At 40.8% G+C, this 19,661-nt stretch overlaps 1 protein-coding gene across 2 annotated transcripts in view; it reads right to left on the bottom strand.

Annotated features, from left to right (window-relative positions):
* Positions 1 to 19,369, bottom strand: part of myo1ea (myosin IEa) — a 53,741-nt gene extending 34,372 nt beyond the window's left edge. Inside the window, exons 1-2 of one of the 2 annotated variants that reach the window (XM_030415230.1) lie at positions 18,990 to 19,369; positions 920 to 1,063 (exon numbers count right to left, since the gene is read on the bottom strand). In XM_030415230.1, the coding sequence (XP_030271090.1) occupies positions 920 to 1,063; positions 18,990 to 18,992 (147 nt within the window). In that variant the 5' untranslated portion in view covers positions 18,993 to 19,369. The remainder of the gene's footprint in view (positions 1 to 919; positions 1,064 to 18,989) is intronic. The other variant, XM_030415231.1, reaches the window with a different exon arrangement.
* Between the last annotated feature and the right edge of the window lie 292 nt (positions 19,370 to 19,661).

Raw genomic sequence — 19,661 nt, 5'->3', positions numbered from 1 at the left:
AGCAGAGTTTTAAAACTAAATTACATTTTCATACAACTATAAAGGAAACAAGTGCCCTCATCTATGGCTGCCATGACGTCAGAGGAGTGCAGGAGTGCGGCATTGGAGTATCTGGTGATCGGGCCTAAATAAGTAACCAGTGCTTACAAATGACAGAGAATAGACCGACCATGTAACACTGTGAGGTTTCATGCCCCGGAGCCAAAACGCGGCTCAAGGCAAATAAAGCTGCTATTGTGGGTGGCCTACAGTGACCCGCAGCCTTGGCAAGGAGACCTCACAGTTACGGCTATTTATTGACCCAAAACAAAAAGGCCTGACTCAGAGATGTCGAAAAGAAAACTGCCAGCATTTACTAAACTTCATAATCCTGAGCGCTGCCAGGGTGCGGATGAGGTTTATGTAATGAGCTGCTTTGTGAACGCTCAAGAGTTGCTTTCTCAAAGGGGGTTATTCATTCATTCATCAACTCATTTCACGTCATGAACATCTTATGTGTACTGTATACGTGTGTGTGTGTGTGTGTGTGTGTGTGTGGCCACAGCCACATCTGTGTGATGTACTGTATGAAAATGATAGCCCTCAGCGCACCAGACTGTAGACTTCTCCCTTTTTGCTATTTCTCACACCGATTTGTTCACATTTTGCACCACAGTGAGACAAAACCAGAGTAAATCCAGACTTTGGTGGAGGAGCTGGAGTCAGAGGTCTGGGTGGAGGCCTGCACGGAGAGGCCCTTTGCCCCCTGCACACGGTGGTGCCTCAGTCTGAAGGCGTTACCTTCCTAATGCCACGCTATTACTCACTGCTACAGTGACGCTGTGAATGACCATTCAGCTATTCTGGGAATAGCGGGGCTGAGACGGGGCTCTGCTATCTCTCGCTGGGGTGTGAACTGCGATTGCGAGCATAAGGATACAAAGATGTAGTCATCCATGTATCTCTTCTTGAGGTTGTCCACGATGGCATCCTCATTGATCTTGCTGAGCAGCACCATGTCATCCACTCCGCTGTGTTTGACATTGTGGCTCTGCCAGTGGTACCGGTAGTGCCCCCGGCTCCCCTGCAACAAAACACACACAAAGTACAATTGTTAGGTCACTATAAAAGCAAACAATGAGGCGGCGTGGACTCATCGAGAGTCCGACAACGAGGTGAAGCTGCTACATGAAGGAGCTGCGGCTTAACAGCACACTCAGAGGCTGAGGTAGTGTGGTTTTATCACACTGTTGAGATTCTCAAAAATGAAAGCTAAGGGGAACATGGTTATTATTACAGCAAAGAAACATCAAAGTGTGCACATTTACTGCAAACTTGGGCAAAATACTGCATGTTCAGATTCCCAGAAGTACTTTGTGTTATTTGTTTAAGTGTTAAAGATGCTCTGACCCACATCCTGACAATCGGGTTTCTCCCTCCTTTCCTGTTGTTTTTTTTTTTTGCTTTAGCTGAGTGAGTCTCTGGAGAACTGAGGTCATTCATCATGCGCTATGAGTCAGTGTTGTCTGGCTACTGTGGACGAGGGTCACAGTGTGCTGTGAGTCTCTTTCTCCTGGATGGAGAATCGCTCAAAGCCGCAGAGAGCATCCAGAACATTAGTCAACACACAAGTTAACTCTTGACTTCCTCCCTCTTTAGTGAGGAAGTGTGGGGAGAGGAAGGAGCAGAGCAGCAATCTAAACGATACCAGTCGAATAAAAAAAAGTAATTCATTCAGCCATATTTCTAGACACTGAACTTTATGTAGCAGAAGTTTAGAGATAAAATATTCTTTAATAAAATCTCTTCTTTCTTTGGTCAAGACTGAAGTGTCTCAACAACTACTGGATAGTCTACCATGGCACTTGGATGAACCCGTTGATTTTGATGAACCCTTGATTCATCAAGTCAATTTCTTGTGAACATAGTAAACTGTTTGATATTGTTTAATTTATGACAGAAAATCTAGAGAATTAATCACATTCTCATCAGTGAGTCACTGTTTGGTTTGTCCATTCTGGGCCACTGTAGAAACGGTGCAACACTGCAGACTCTACTCTTTATCAGTCTGTGGATATGAAAGGTTCATTGTAAGGTAACGAAAACACAACAATTCTGCAGGTGATTAAACACCCTTATGAAAACGTGATTAAGAATATCATAGTCTATTTCGGCCTCTAAATCTGCTGCTTCTACTCAATGTTGGTATTAGTACAAGAACCGCTATTCAACTACTAAATGGACCTTGTGGTGCAATCGTTCGCTGAATAGCTGTTCCAAGGTCAAGACTGAACTCAAGCTATTAAGTCAAGAAGTACGAGAGAAATGGACTCAGAACATTTGCTGATGAAGAGCGTGTGATATGATCGCAAGCTCCACAACAGTCCTTCACACGGCTGTTTCCAACATCAAGAATGAGCTTTAGAACAATTACAATATTCTCAACTTAAAGTGACGAACAAGGTCAGTCGGAATAATCACTTCACAAACCGAACCGAACAAGCTGCGCTCACAGATCTTAGGGGGCACATGAAATGAAAACAGAAAAAGGGCACAACCCTGCTAATATCAAGGACCAGAAAGTAACTCCAAAGCTCAAAAAAAAAAAACTTGTGGAAAGTAATTTTGCATTTAGTAATTAACTCTTGATTACTCAGCCAGGGAGGAGGGCCAGCAAGCGTTTAATATCCTCCAGGGCGACTTAATTCTTTACAACAGCAAAATTTAAACCACTTTACAGACTCTGTCGTAGCATGGGAGATGGTGAGGAATGTTAACAGCTTCTCAGTCTAATTCAGCGCGAATTCACCCCTCAGGAGGGAAGCAGCAAATTATAGCTTGATTAATTCTCCAGTTCACAACCATTAACATGTTTTACTGCTGTGTAGGTGGGGCAGAGGGAGATGCTGACTTCCTTCCTTCCTTAGCAACGATGACACACTGATGTCACTCACGGGGACAAAAATGCTTCCTGACGATGAGTCAAGGTGAGTAAAGGGAATCTAAATTTTGGCAGGGAGCGTTGGTGCACAAAGAGGAACAGGCCAACAACACACAGACAGACCTGCACACTCGCTGCATTATTAATGTGTTTTGTGGATCGTGGGCGAAAAGATAAAGCGACACTACGAAAGTCTGCCCTCAGGTCAAGTCAGTTTAGCTTTTCTAACCGCAAAATCGCAACAAATTGTCTCAGAGAGTCTTCATACAATTCCTCTGATAAGGAAAACTCCCTAATTAAAGGCCATAAGGGAGAAAGTCCAAGAAGGAGCACAGGGAAGAAATTCCCTTTTTTCAAGATGAACAGACATTCAGCTGGTGTCATTTATACAGAGTAGATAAATACATGTTAGCAGTTAACGCTTCTGCAAACCGCTGATTCTTCCAAATTTGCAGCTTCATAGGCTTCAAAAGCTATTAACATGTGTACAAAACATGTCATATCACATTCACATGTTTAATAAAGGTGGAGTGGACGATGGTGGAGTGACGGGCCAGAGGGTTGCCAAACCAGTGACCACAGATCAAGTCTTTAATATTTGTGTGAAAGTACTGGATGTTTTTAAGGCAACCTTAAATTTACAGCTGTATTTGAGGCAACAAAATCATTTTGGATGGGAAGTTGGACCACCTCCAACCAATTGTGGCCACCAAATCAGGTATTTTAAGCTGAAACATGATGTTTTCCCAACCCTAACCAAATGTTTTTTGGGCCTAGACCTACTTAGAGTATGAGCACAGCATTGTGACAAGAGAAAAATCTAAAGTTGCAACATAAAGAAATGTACATTTCCAACTAGTCTGTGGTTTTGCATAAATATACTTTGCCAACATTCAATCTGGCAATTGGATAGTGGACACACAAGTGTCTGGAGACACAACAACATTAAGAGAGTTTAAGGCTAAATATAAAAGTGTTTGGATTGAAGATTGTGGACAAGACGCTGAGGAACCTCCAGGCTTCTCTGTTTTTAGGGCACTGCCATGCAAGAAAAGCTAATAACCCACTCAGGTTACAGAAGGCTGGTGACCTCGTTGGTAAGATTATTACCAACAAAATAAAGCGGATTCTTCAGAAAAGATTTGTGTTTATTTGAATCAACTTTGTCATTAGAGAGGCTGAGTGTGCCTCAATACCGTCAAGAGCCCTGCGTTCACTGATCTTTATAGCACTTATAAACCCAAATGTTCTTTTTTATTCAGACAAACACTAGTTTTCCTTTTGCTGCCACCTACTTATTAAACGCAGTATTCTAACAGATGAGAAGCTTTTCTCTGAAAGCAGACGTTAAGAGAGAGCACTGGCCCGACCACAAAGCAAAAACAATTGAACATGCTATATTTAACCTCTCTCTGCTATGTCTGGAATGAAAGTGTGCAGATGCATGAAGGGAGAGGTAATAAGATGGAGACGTAGGAGGTAAACGTCAAATATTCTGTGGATTGTGTCATCTGTTTTCATTTAGACCTTGTTTAATGAGGCAAGAGGACTAAGAAAATATTCTGATATTATCTAGGGGGAGCGGACAAAGGGAGTAGCTGCACAGAAGAGGAAGCCTGCACACAGGCACACAAAGACGTCTGGGAGTTGCCTGAAACTACCAAACGGCTGCTGGAGGGTCATTATACTCAAGTGATTGCAGCAGGGCAGGGGATTCACTTTCCCTACAAAGATTTGTGCTCTGTACCAGGTTTTCAAACCAGTAACCATACTGTATACAGTAATATAGTAATAGTGAATGTGAACAGTAGGTGTTTTCAACATGTTTTCAACAAATTTTCCTTTTATGAGTCTTGCACATGATGAAGACATTACCCTTCTATAATGTGTCCTACACTGTATTTAAACCCCTGGTCTGCAACTTTAACAATTGTTTTCTTTGTCGATAATCCATCACTTATTTTTCCTTGATTAATCATTTTGTCTATAAAATGTCAGAACATCTTTTTTAAAAGTGTCGATCAGTGTTTCCCAGAGTCTAAGATTATTTCCTAAAAAGTCATGTTTTGTCCACAACCCAAAGATATTCAGTTTGCTGTCAAAGAGGTGTAAAGAATACTGAAAAATTTTCACATTTAGGAAGCTAGAATCACAGAATTTTGACTTTGTTTGACTTTGACTCTGTTTTTTAAAATGTTTCTCAAAGCGATCAAAATAGTTGGCTTCTTTATTTTTATATGGCTGCTAATCAATGAATCCTTGCAGCTATACATAACCCAGTAAGTTGGTGGGAGCTCACTTACACTAACTAAGTCACGCTGTGATGTTACTGAAGTCTGACGGCCGTAAGCAAAACAACTTTATTAATGTCTATAAGGGGAATTGGACAGACTTGTTGAGACAATACAAGATGCAAGAGCACATACTGCACATTAAGCATAACAATTATAACACAAATACGTAATACCGAATGTTAAACTGCCAGAAAAATTCATTCATGTACCAACCTTCCTTCCTTGTAGTCTTCCCCTTTTGTTTCTGACACTGTTAATATCTTTTTACAGCTTTTATTGAACATATTCACACAACGGCTAGTTTATTTTTGATGCGGTTTTACCTTGAAATATTTGTCAGTGCCATTTTTTGTTAAGGAGACACAATTAAAACCATGATTCAAAAAGAAATTGCCAGGATGGTATCCAGCAACCATCCATTTCAAACCAGTAATCCAACTTGCGTTATTTTACATTCATCCTCTCAAAATTTTAATGAATTGTCATCGAAAATGTGAAATCTGAATTACTGAAGGCAATGATGGTGGTGGTGGCATCATAGCACACACACACACACACACACACACACACACACACAAGCACAGGGGACATCTGGCTCAACTAGAGTCTATGGTGGCCATAACAACACCATCACCATGAAACCACAGACTTCCTCCGGAGCACAGCAACACACAGCCTCATTAAAACAAGCGAGCAGCTGACATCACTCGTATTTTGTATTTAGAAGCACTTTGATCTAAATATACGACACTTTGACAGATACCCTAACAACATGCAAGTCTAAAAAAAATCAGTGTAGACAGTTTTGTCTTGTTTTCTTTTTATAATCTGATCATCCAAAACCGAAACCAGACCAGACCTTTTCCCAAAAGTTAATACAAAGGAATTTCAATACCAGTCCTGATCCATAAGCCCAGGGTTTCCCTTCATGCAAATACCATTACCATATATGGAGAGTACTGCGCGGCCCTGGCTTGGGGTACAGGAAATGGCTGGGTTTGATTCAGATTCATAAGCGGCACTTTTCCCCTCATTTCTCCCCTCCTGCGCCGGCCTGCTTTTCCACACTAGGATCTGACACACAGTCCACCATGTGTTGAGACTACGTTTTCTGCTCTGCCCTCTGAGTCAAAATCTGGACGGAAGCCATGAGAGCGAATTCCTCTCTTCTAAAATAAGAAGCAACTTAGGTCGTTAATCACTCTGCAGCAAAAGGATGCAGAAATCGCACAAATGTGATACAAGAGAACGACTGAGGACAGATATGTAAAGCTGACCACACGGGGGAAAGGTGAATCGAATGCTGGTCAAATGATACTGGTTGACTTGCTGTACAGCTGAAGCCTCCGAAGCTACGTCTAGTTTTAAGAACACAGCCTTCTAAATGCAAGAAGACGGACTACTACTGTAAGTCATGTACTGAATGGGACTACTGTAAAAAAGCCCAAAGCATTTGATAGGATGTGACTTAGACTTTGGCCTGGAACTGACTGCTTTAGGAGAAACTCATGTTTGATAAGCCCTCACGCAGCAGATAAGAGGTTCCAACATGTACCCGTTTCCTTGACCTGATTTCTAAAGTCAGTGCTGCATCAAAATGTCATGTTTCCAATATGTTTTTATCGTAAGGACAAGCTTTAACAGAGAACACATCCAGTGCATGTGTTTATAATATCTCCTCTCTCGACAAACAGCTTTTTTTTTGCAGCCGTATCTCAAGTTTGAGATCTCTAAATCTCAGGTCAAAGAGCAAGTGATGAGAAAGATGAAGGTCTTAGATGGTGGTTGGATGTTGGGCACTAACTGGCCAACTGCAGTGATTCAGATGACGGCCGTTTCCAAATCATTTTGAGTATATGCTGACACCTGTGTGGTAAAAAGGGCTGCTGGTGACTTAGCAAAGGACAAAGACCCAAGTGATCTAATTTGGTAAACAAGTGCCACAAATTAAAGCACAAATTCAACATAATTCCAGTCATGGAGTCCATGACTGGACTGGACTGAGTGTTATGAAACTCATTTGGGTTTCTCTTTTGTTTCGCCAAGCAAAGGGATCTCGAAATATTCAGTATTCAATAATCAATAATTCAATAATCAGAGTTCATCTGATTGCCTTTTCACAAGTAACTTAGTCAAGAGTATAGCTGCTCTTTTTGCAACATGTTTTACAGTGTTGGTCACGGACTCTCCCTCCACTTTCCTTCACTCATATTTTGAGGGTAATTTATTTGTCAAATTTTACATCATCATCGTGAAATTGTTTGGCCACGATAATTTTTCAGTGAACACTAACCAACACTAGCTAAAATGATATTCGTGTTACTAATGTATCTGTCGATGTTAATGGTAAGAAGGATTACATTGGGTTTAGTATCTACAAGTCTGCAAATCAATTCAACGTGACACAATTTTTGCAGAGAACGAGATCTGAGGTGGTTAAAAGATTTTACTACAGAATATCACACTACAGTTAGTCCCTGACAGATGTTGAGGATCACAGTGTTGTTTGATCCATGATAATCTTACAGAAAGATATTCGTTTTTACGCAGAAAGCAGGTGGAACACACTGACATCAAGCAGAATATCTGTGGTTTCGCATGTTTTGGCCCATTAGCTCCAAATCAAGTAGATCGTAACATTTCTTTTAATATAGATTTACTACATTCAAGACAGCTACTGTCAGCAGCTCATTTCAGTACAGTATTAAAATCAATGTACAGAGACTTTAAGCTCACTTGTGATAGAATCAACACTGAGTTGGCCTTATTTTGTTTGTCTACATTACATAATTGTCACACAGTCAAGTTCTGTAGCAGCGACTGGAAAACTCTTATAAAAACAATGCAAAATCCAATGTCCTGCTCAGAACGTTCTTCTCTGCTTATCATTTGTCTCTCTGGAAACCAATGCAATTTCTTATTTTTTGTATTCAAATCTAAATTATCTTTTCTAATCATGTGATTTATGAGTTTCCTTGAAGGCATCAAAGAGTCCCTGCTCACAGCTGTGTAATCACGCAGCCACATGGTATCAATCCAAAACAAGAAAAGGCACCCAAGTGTCTGCTTTGGTAGATTACTTATCCCAACAAAGTCTGAAGCTTCTGCAAGTTCATTGCCATGCCAAGAAAAAAAATCAAGGGCAAAAACTTATGGTATGGTATGCTTCACAAAATATTATCTTACAAATAACTGTATGTATATAATTTGCAGTAAATTGTTTGAAAAATGCACTGATCAAACAGCAAACATTGAATATCTATGTCATGAGTCACTCTTTTTGTCTTGTACTGCTACAGAAAACATTTCAAACCACCAGCGCTCTAATTGCTTATCCACTGTGCCAAAAGACATCAGCAAATAGTTCTAACACACATTCACATCAGTACTGCGTAGGTTGATTTTGACTTGCTCCCCGCTTGGAATCCAAAACATATCTGGCTTGGTCTTAACTAAACAGAGCTTAAGGAGTTACTACTCTCCAAACACATTTCCACCTGGTCTCTGTAGCTCGCGTTTGCACTTTGTCCAAGATCACTCACTGTGTGTAATCGGCCCAGATGCAGCTAGAAACTGCTGACTGAGACAGTTGGCCGTTCCAAGGGAGAGGGAGAAGATAAACAATGATGAGAGACACAGTAGAAGTGGAGGAGGGTGTATGTGTGGTGTCAGAGGAGCAGTGACCCACAGTGTGAGACAATCTGATCCGGTCTGAACTTCTAAGGGATGGGATGCTCATTAAGGTCACACACACACACACACACACACACACACACACACACACACACACACACACACACACACACACACACACACACACACACACACACACACAGCAGTGTTTAGTACCTCTTAAGTGATGCTTGAAACTCCAGATGAGGCTGGAACTTGATTAAAGAGTATATCCACGCTGAATTACACAGAACAGAAAACCGGTGCTGTACAGCTTTCTCTAAACTGAGACTGTTGATGAATGGCGAGACTCTGTTCACACTAAAGCTGGGAAATATATACACATATATACACTTAAAGATTATAGACAGCATGCAGCTGTTTCAATTGTGTTAAAAGTGGACAAAAGAAACAGTGAGAGGGCGTGACACCCCAGCAGGATTTGGCTTTGTTTCTATATAACCTGTCCATGTTGAATCTAAGTTATGCTGCTGCTTTGGCTTTCTCAAAATCAAAGACAAATAAAAAGCCTGATGGCTAAAGTTTGACGAAGCATATCCACATTTTGTCACATTTGCCTTGACACCATACAGAGGAGGAAGAAAGAAAGCAACCCATAATAGACTGTCACTTTGTTAAATGTCGTACTGTATTACGTATTTTCCTTGACGCTGTCAGTCATTTGTTTTGTGTAGTCCAGGATGGAAAATGTCCGCACAATCTGAATTTGGAAAGTTTCCGTGGAAAATCTGTTTGGCTGATGCTTGTTAGCAAGAATCTAGTAGCACTACTCTTTCCTTCCAGCTTCTGTAGGAACTTAACTCTGTGAGGCCACTGGGTCAACAGGGCTCTGACGCTGAGGAGTCAGAACAATTTTGAGTGAATTCTTTCACCAAAAACTGTAACTGCATAGCGAGGAAATGAACTTTAATTCAATTTCAAGTAAACTAATCACCTCATGGTTCAACAGGGAGGAAAAAAACATTGAATTTCTGATTTGACTGATTAACAGTGACAACAGAAATTCAAGTCTACATTCTCAGACATCGAACTTCAAGAAGGAGTAGCAAAACTTCACAAACACTGATAGTGTCACGAAGTGGACTTCCCCTTCAACTCTAAAGTACAGCAACAAAGCCACTGACTGAACAGACTTTGGTGAAAAATTGTTAATCAAAACACCTCTGACCTGGTAATAAGCTTCATTCCCATTAATACAAAGGCTTGGAGCCAACATCACTGAAAATGGTGGCTTCACAGGACATGTGAAATGTATGAACAAGTGAGTAATATTGAATATACATTTTTTTCGCTGTAAATGATAAACTTCTGCACATATTTACACTTTTAATCTTGAGCATGTCATTTGGAAACAACACTATACATACTGCAGATGAACCAGCCTTTCTCTCCGTTTCCAAGTCTAGATCTCTGACACTGTTAAAGATCTGAGCTGTCACACACAAGAGAAGAATGAAATTAAATATATTATTCTACTTGGTTTTGGTAACATGAGCACTGACTGGTTGTAATGATGTTCTCAAGCTGTGCCTGCAGGGTAGGGCTGAGCACCGTCCCTCGCAGAGAAAGAGGACATAATGATGAAGTGTAAACTGAAACGTGATGACTTCTAACACATCTGAGAGACTGAACAAGGCTCCAGCTTTACAGTGGCACCACTTTTCTTTATCCCAGCAAAGTACAAACCATGGAAACTTTAGAGCTGCTGATTTTTAAGCATCTCAAATTGAACCGGTCTCTTAAACGGATGACAACAGCAACAAGGCGGCTAATAAAACATAGTATCAAAGACAATGCGGTTGTGGGTGGCATTCAGCTGAAATTCTAGACAAGAGACATGTCACAATGCACAGCGTTTTCATTTTAAAGCTGCCTCAGTAGTGGTCGGATGTAAACAAGCCAACTGCAGTGGAAACTCATTCATAGCCATGCCTTGTGCCACAACAGGGCATCAAGTTTCAATCAATGAAATCCAAACCAGCATCTCCCCCAGAAGCAACCGAATACATGCAAATAAAATAGACACACACTGAAAACTCTTTTAATCTGACACTGAGGTGGGTGAAGAAGCTTCTCAGAGTGAATTGCGTTTAAAGCAGTGCTTGGTTTGGTAAAATGCCACTAAGCATGGCAGGGCTTTCTGTGTTTCCTTCAACTCGTGAATTATTTGAATGTATCCACTGCTTCACATAAGGTCAAAGGAGGATTGTGGGCTCATCAGATTTGTCTTTCCGCAAGTTAATCGAACCGAAGAAGAAAGAATGTGGCATTTTAAGAAGAAATCTTCTGGAGTGTGTAAACGATTTACCTAAGACGGCTTTGAGACTGTCAACAGCCCAGCTTGTGACTACATAGTAATGCCTCCAGCATTTCATAATGCACAATAGGCAGAAACTTTCTCTAGTATCTTCACAAACAAGCATTATTATTATAATTATTATAAGCAGTAGCAGCTCATAATATCAAACAGCTCTCTGGAGGAAGAGCAAATTACTGAAGTCAAAGTCTCCAAAATGTCACCAAGAGAGCTTCCAACTGAATCAGAGAAGTCTTGCTTTTGTGTTTCTGTCAGTCCAATATCTCAATTTAAAACAGATAAACTGGAAACAGACCTGAGTCAGAAAACAGACGTGTATCTCTCAAAAACACACCAAATTATAGGAATTCTTTTGCCGCGTGCCAGAACTGTTTGGGTCTTGAGTACAGTGCTGAAGGGCTTATGCTGGTCAAAGGTGCCTCACGTTACTGTGAAAAAGGTCCCTAAAGGTCAGACAAGGTCAGCTCTGTGCTTTAACATAAGAGGAAAAAATGTTTTTCTTGGTTTCAGTAAACAGCACTTGTCCTCCAGAGAGATTTTAGACATATACTAATTTTAGGTTTTACATGCTTTAATGCTCAAAACACATATCGGTTTCCTCACACTGCCCACTGCTGCAGCACTGTATCCCCTCTCTGTGTGAAACACTGTTTTAGCTCCTGTCCCTTTAAGGCCCCTCCTCCTTAATATCCAGTCTGCTCTGATTGGTCAGCTCACATACACCTGAGCCAGCACTATTAGCTTCACTTCTAAGATGATTATAGGCATAAATTATGCAAATGTGCAACATTGTGATGAAGTGTGATGTCAAGAAGACACAAAATTAAAGGCGGGACCACTGACGAGGTGTCTTAAGTTTAAGTTATCGATCCATCTATCTTTAGACAATTCAGGGGCAGCGCAGGAGAGAGAAGGTCTCATTGATGCAGACTTTGGGCTTTTATCTTTCCAATCATTACCATGCACAAGAACCTATATAAGATGCTGAGGGAAAGGAAAAGAAATGAAAAAGCACAAGAGGTTGTCTTTAGGCTAAAGATGCCAAACACATCGATGATAGGCCAAGACCTGCATATTCATAATTGTGCATGAGCACATTTCTCATGCAGTTTCATTGGCTGAAGGGGTGTGGTGCATGCATTAGATGAATGGGGCTTAATGACTTAACAACCACACCAAAGTGAACACATTAAAAAGTGTAGCTAAGATAATGACTCAGCTGTTGTTATATTCATGCACTGACAGCACAGAAAATCCCTGAACTGCCTCCCAGTACGCGGTGAACGGAGCACCAGCCAGCCCTAGCTGATGATGCATGCTTTAACGCCCTTAATTAAAGAGGAGTGCTAAAACTGCCTAACAAAAATACATTCAAGAACAGAGCGATGAGCTCGGACCTGTGTTGATCAGGAGTATCTAGAGAAATAGGCAGGAAGTGTCTGTTCCTTTGTTATGAAATTATAGGTGGAGACTGGAAACAGGAAGTGCATCAAAGTTTGCCTTCAGCTTGATTTGCTCCCTTGGATTCATATCAGTAATTCATTTGTCTCCTATAAACTAAAACAAGTTTTCTGAGTGCAAGAAAAGAAAAGATGGATTCCAATCAGCAGGGTGCGTTGCGAAACTCTACTATATCGTACTAAATACTGTATTTCAAATAGGCACGTGAGCTTCTGACATGCAGAAACTGTTCTTAGAAACGTTATTTCTCATTTTGACATTTTCCACAGTAAACACAAAATTTAAGTACAGTTTAACCACACATAAATCAACATTTGTTTACTGCTACATCAAACATTTTGCAGTGGAGTAAATCAACTCTGCTGTTCATCAGTTCATAAGAAAAACTATTTGAAAACAACTTCCTGTAATTGTAACACGATCTCTCTGTGATGGACAGTGAACCCATTTTTATCAGAAAACAAAGCTTGTGACTGTCCTGTTATATAGCCCATATCACACTGATGCAAGCAATGTCGTGAAAATTACCCAAAAGTCATACTTGATATTTTGTAAAAGTATAATTTTAGTAAAAGTTTAAGTCACCCATATGAATAATACCTGAGTAAAAGTCTTACAGACTGGTAACATTGGATGCGTGTGTAGAGCGTGACGACGGCGTTGCTGAGATGCTGCTGCTGCTGCTCACTCACAGCACGGCTCCTGTCTGCCCTATCTGTTTACATGGAGTTTGCCATTGATGACTGTCAATATACATGATGATGTGATTTCACTTCACCCCCATTGAAAGAGCAAGTAAGCGGGAGTAAGAGGGAGAAAACAAGAGAGAGGGAGAAAGAAAAAAGAGGATGCACCAGAAAAAAAAATGCCTTTCACCCGGTGTGTGTACTCTTCATGTCTGTGAAATGTTCTACACATACAGACATTAAAACTGGCATGATGTCACTATGACTGCCTGCAGGTTGTTTTCGGGTATATTTTTGCAGAGAACCGCCAGATTTTGCGGTTAGAATAGGCGTGACTCCGAGTCTCTAAAACAAAGCACCGCTGTAGCCGCACGTGAGCGGCTGTATGTACTGTATACTATGGGTCAATTTATCATCGGAACCGATATTCACCTTTTTTCTGATATTTGGAATCAGTGTTTTTTTATTTGATTGCCAATAAAATAGACTGTAATCTGCAAAACAAATAGTAACTCAAGTTATCAAATAAATGTGCGGTAAAGAGTAGGATATTTACCTCCAAAATGTAGTGGAGTGGAAGTCTAAAGCAGCAGAAAATTGAAAAACTCAAGTAAAGTACAAGTACCACAAAATGGTACTTAAGTGCAAAACTTAGCTACACCTCACATGAGGATGATGTTTACCAGCCAAGGGATCCAGGAACCAAAATGGATTTTATTTTCATTTCAACAATTTGTTTAGTCTTCATGTTATTGTGTTCCAAGCTGCTGCAAGACTGTCAATAAAGTGAGGAATCAGACCGAAGCAGCCAAACACAACGCTGATCACGTCCAGCTAAATATTTATGTTGGCTTATTAGTGACATTATAAATCGTAAAAAACAGAAATCCACGGAAAGAATAAAAGAGATAGTGGTGAGCCAATTGATAAAAATGACAATTTAAGGAAAAAGATGTGGGCTCTGTCCCCACGTCCGCTCTATTAATGCCTTAGTTCTATGTTAAGCTGACATAGTGAGCGTGTAGTACACTTTAAATCTAGTGTTTATGGACGAAAATAACCTTAAGTTCAAGAGGATACTATTCTGACACTCAAGTCACTGCATGATTCCACGGTTAGTAATGCACTGACTCAGCCCTGCCACGGGACATGTGCCAAAAAAGACAAACTAATTCAAACCATCTAAGTTTGACTTTGTTTCCAGTCAGCTCAGTAAGTTCCAGTCTTTCTAGCGATACACAACAGCTGACAAGCCTTTTAAAAGCTTTGACTCACTTCTCTCCAACATCACTGTCTGAACTTTTGGGAGTTTTTCCTCACAAGGTCTCATCCATAAATATACATGTAGAGCTTTGTATTTTGTGGATATCTCTGTGAAATCGCACTCTTTTCCTTATGCCATGACAGACATTTTACTTCCCTGTCCCGGTGCATTGTCTCTGTGAGGAAGTAAGGTTGACACATGGCAACCTACAGGCCAAACTGCCACAAACTACCAGCATAGACAACAAGGCTACTGAGGTTTCCACTTGATAGAGTAAGAGGGCTGGTGTGTGCCAATGGGAGGCTATCAGAGCAGATAACCCGAGCACAAATGCAGGAGCCTGACCTTGTTCCCTGTATACGTTTAGGGAAGTCATACATGCAAATAGCTGCTATAACAGCACACTGTTTCACCGGTTCATGATCCAAGAACAAGGAAAATAAACTAAACAAGCATGAAAGGATGTTAGTGGATTATGTTGACAGAGATAAGAGCATTTATAATAAAGTTCATGTATCATTTACAGTTATTATTACCTGTCGAAAGTAAAAGAGAACTGGTGCCAGATGAACCGTCAAGGGATCACAGTTCATCCTGAGGTGGATATGAAACTGTAGCAAAATTCATGACTTTCCATCCGACAGTGTCAAATGTCACCATAATAATGTTGATTCACCCTTTGGTCATCATGAACATCTGCACCAAAGGCATTCAATAGTCATCGAGATATTTCAGTGATCTGTCAAAGTATTGGACCAACAGACAGACGTTAGAGCTACGCCACTAGCATGGCTAAAAACATTATTACCGCCAGTGCACCTCAGTGCCGTATAATGACATTTTACACCTATAATATCTCATATAAAATACAGCTGTGTAATCATTCACCAAGAGAGCAACAGGTCCAGTTAATATCTGAGAAAATAAATCACACAGTACTCAGCTGAGCTGCTTTCTGGATGACCTTTGACCATCTAAAGTAGCTGCATCCTCTCCCAATAATTCAAAGTGAAATGAGGAGGTGGAATGAACGGGTAGACGAGCAGAGTAAAGCTCTGCCTGGTTGGTGGTCGTTTTAAAACAAGGCTGAGGCCGTATACAGAGTTAACATCTCAGCCACACAGCCCTCTTGGCCACAGGAGGGGAGCACACACTGCTCAGGGGACACAGTCAGCAAACTGAGTCACAAGGAGAGAAAACCGCCGGGCGCTCCTCACCTCACCGCTTCCAGCATTCTGAATATCATGTCTCACAGTTACAAGAACACTCTGACGACACCACGACGTCACCGCCGGACAACTCACCGATTAAATGTGAATGTAAAAAAATATGCTTTTATGTAGGTGACACCACAATGATAATGCTTAGCCATGTCAAACTCATTTTAGATCAAACAAAATCAAAACCAGAAGGTGTCATCCCGCCTTATGTTAAGTCCCTGGTGTTTAATTTTGAGGAGCTAACTGCTGCTGCACAACAATAAACCAAATAGAGAAGATATTACTCCAATAGTAACAGATATGTCAGTAATCCAGCCTCTTACATCATCTGTACAGAGCGACAGTAATAAAATATAGTGCTTTAATAGAAAAACAAATGATATATCAGCTAAAAAATGTTCCAGAGTAGATGGCAGATGCATCCTCCATGCCTGAGTTTTAGGAAAATACAAGATTTTGCGGCCAATTAAGAAGATGAGGTAAGTGATGGAGTAAATTACTGCGAGTATAGAGTGAGTCCATCTCTTGGGTCTCTAATTTTTTGTTGCTGTACTGCTGGATGAACATATGTCATCACTGGATGGGCAATGAAATACAAAAAGTTAATAAATAAAAAATTACTACCACATCTGCTTGCAATAAATTGAAAGATTAAATAATAAAAGTCATGGAAATGTTGCATTTCCACTAACAATAAAAAGAAAAGATACAGCAAAACCAGGATATTATTCATACGGAGTGAAAAGCTCACAAACTTGACGGTATTTGACAACTTGAATTTACAATGTGAGATTTATAATCTTCTCTCATCCAGACTGATTTACAACAAGTGCAGCAGTAGGATAAGTCAACACTCATGAGGCCAATCATCACAAGCAGCAAAGCAGCGAAAACACGGTTGCATCTTTTTTTACAAAGACGTATGGAACTGATCACGAGGAGTGTGTGAGTGTAACTGAACCACAGCGACAAGCCTAACGAGTTCCCCAGGTCCACAGAATGGGTGTTCGTCCTGTTTTCAGAAATGGGCTTGAATTCCTGAGCAAATCTCTACAGCAGTGATCGGTTTGAAAATGGAGCGCCAGCTTTGAAATGAAGGGAAAGGGGGGTTACTCAGTATGCACCTCCCTGTAGGAGAAACTAATGCAAACCATCTGCTGTCATACTGACTTGCTATTCAGCATCTGGCACAGAACGAACCAGCGAGCGATGCCGGTGTCTGCTAGTCCAGACAGTAAGGATGACAATCAGACTGTTTTTTCTCTCTCTCTACTACTCTATGCATGAGCCGACACACAAAAGACAAAACCTGCAGTGGGTTTCCAACAATTTTGACCAAACTTCCTGTATTGTCTTTTAAGTTTAGAAGTTTTATCCGAATTCATAACTCTGTCATTTTCTGCTGTCGTTTATGTTGCCTCCCAAGAAGAAAACAGCTCCTGTTCAGTCACAGTGAAACTGAATATTTGCATATGTTGCAAATATTTTTTTGAAAAACTGCAGTAAAACTTCCAACTTCAACTGAGTGTATAAGTGATAGCAGTGCCACAAAAGCTAAATTTAAGAAGGAGTGCTGCAAGAATATATTACATATTTTTAAGATCCCGGCTCAAGTGCAACTGCTCCATTATGCTGACTGCATGTTACGCAACATTTGTCCTTTGGGTTTGTCTTTGCATGGGAAACCCGACCTACAGGTTCAATACAACACTATGACTGGCAGAATGCAGACAGGTTTCACTCCTACCCGGTTTTAAAAGACATTGTTTATGTGTTTGCCAACAAATCAACAGGTTTCATGATGGCACAGTGAAGCATCCTGAACACAGACAGTGGGCGATCCAAGAGGCTCATAACTTGGAAGGATGTTTGCTAATTCTGGTAATTTAAAGCTAAAATCTTGACTTCTTGAGACAAATAAAACCTTTTGTTAAAAGTGTTGTCTCAGCAGCCATAGAGACAAATAAAAATGTGTCTGAGATGCTGCATTACAGCTGTGTTATTATGTTCAACAGCCAGAGTGGGAATACTGCAACAGAAGACTGTGGCCTGAGAAAATGTTGCCTAAACACAATGACAAGGCCACACAACCTCCTCCATAACTTAGCTCTAGGCGTGTCTGCTGCAGGGATGGCATTCAGTAACCAGGAAAAACCTGTAATACTCACACACACACACACATACACAGAGCTGCACACATACACCTGACACTTGCTCCCTGGCTGCCTCTACTTCCAAGACCAACTGGTTTTAATCAAGAGGCCGGACCAAGTTCACACAACTAATGTTTTTCGGTGACATAACATCTCTCCGGGCGTCACTCAGACCGTCACATTCAAAAGCTCAGGGTCAGGGCTTTTCTAATTACTTTCACTCCAGCCCATAAAAACTCTGTGATGGTCAAAGAGATTGCCAGGGTTGAGAGTCAGGGAGTCAAAGACAGGCTGGGGATTACTGTAATTTTGAGAGTGATGGTAAATATTGGCTTTAAGAGGACATCAAATGACCTTAAATATCAACAATTTACAAATACATGATCAATGAAAATATGCTTCCTGCCATGTGGGGTCACAGAAACTGCAGTTGAGTTTATTTTCTATAAAACAGGTGAAACTATTTCAAACACATGTTGTTTAAAGGGGCACTATGTAGTTTTGGAGCAGAAAGTCAAACTCAAATCTTAAGTATTTAAAATATTAATGACGTAAAAGTACAAACTCAGAAATATTTACCTTTTCCATAACTGAATTAACAAGCTGTTCTCAAAGGGGAATAACGTCTGCAGAGCACTGTTGGAAGTGAGAAAGGTGGCAGGGTCCGCCACATATAAACAAAGTACAACAGTATGAAACTTGCTTTGGCCTTTCTAGGTCAGTTTTTTGTTCAGTTTATTCAGTCATGAAAAAGAAAAGAGTTTGTTAAGGCATAAACATATCAGCCAATGAAGCTCTTTCTCCTCGGATTTAAAATTTCTTCTCCAAAACTACACAGTGCTCCTTTAACTTTGGGGGCTCATTAAATGTGAGGCCATAAATGCGGTAATATAGTTCCATGTTATCTGTCAATGTCTAAATTGTATTCTATTGGCCTCATTAAGTAAACAGTCATAAAACCTCAGTGTAAATATCACTCACCATCCTCCGTCTTCAACACAACAGTCGCAGTCTCCTCCGTCGTATTCCCCGCGATCCAGTCTATGTGTCCGAACCTCAGTGAAGTTCACACTCTCTCAAACAAAAACAAAAAAAGAACTGTAGTTGTTAAAGCTACAGCCAAGAGGAAACAAAAATCCCAAAAAAGTTTTACACAAGATATTCCCGGTAAACTCCCGAAGGCATGGATGCGTCTCCTCAGCGGTGTCCTCCTCCGTCCATTGTTGCGCACAGAGCCGACACTGACAGCAGCGGAGCGGTGATCGGACACACTGGGGCTGGATGGTTAATTTACCGAGAGAGGGGAGAGAGAGCAGTGCCCTCAAAAATCGGCTCGAAAACACAACACAGGAAACTGAGCCAGAGGGTCCAATCAAAGGGCGCAATACGCGGAATATGCTTAAATATTCATTAGGTGCTGGGAGCGAGGCAACTGGGCATGCGCAGCTCTGGGACTTCCTAACAACAGAGGCGAACACAGAAGAAGTCAGCATCAGTCCTCTCACAGACCTGGAGTCTGTTCTCACACACTGTCTGTGCTGTCCTGTACATCTGTAGGTACATAAGTATGGGTCACATCAATAAATCTATCAATAAAAACAACTTCTTAAACTGTTTTTTTCTGTTTTACTTGCTTTTTCTCTCGTATGTGTG

This window comes from Sparus aurata, chromosome 4 (assembly GCF_900880675.1).
Source record: "Sparus aurata chromosome 4, fSpaAur1.1, whole genome shotgun sequence".
NCBI lineage: Eukaryota > Metazoa > Chordata > Actinopteri > Spariformes > Sparidae > Sparus > Sparus aurata.
This window is presented reverse-complemented; position numbering and strand designations above follow the sequence as displayed.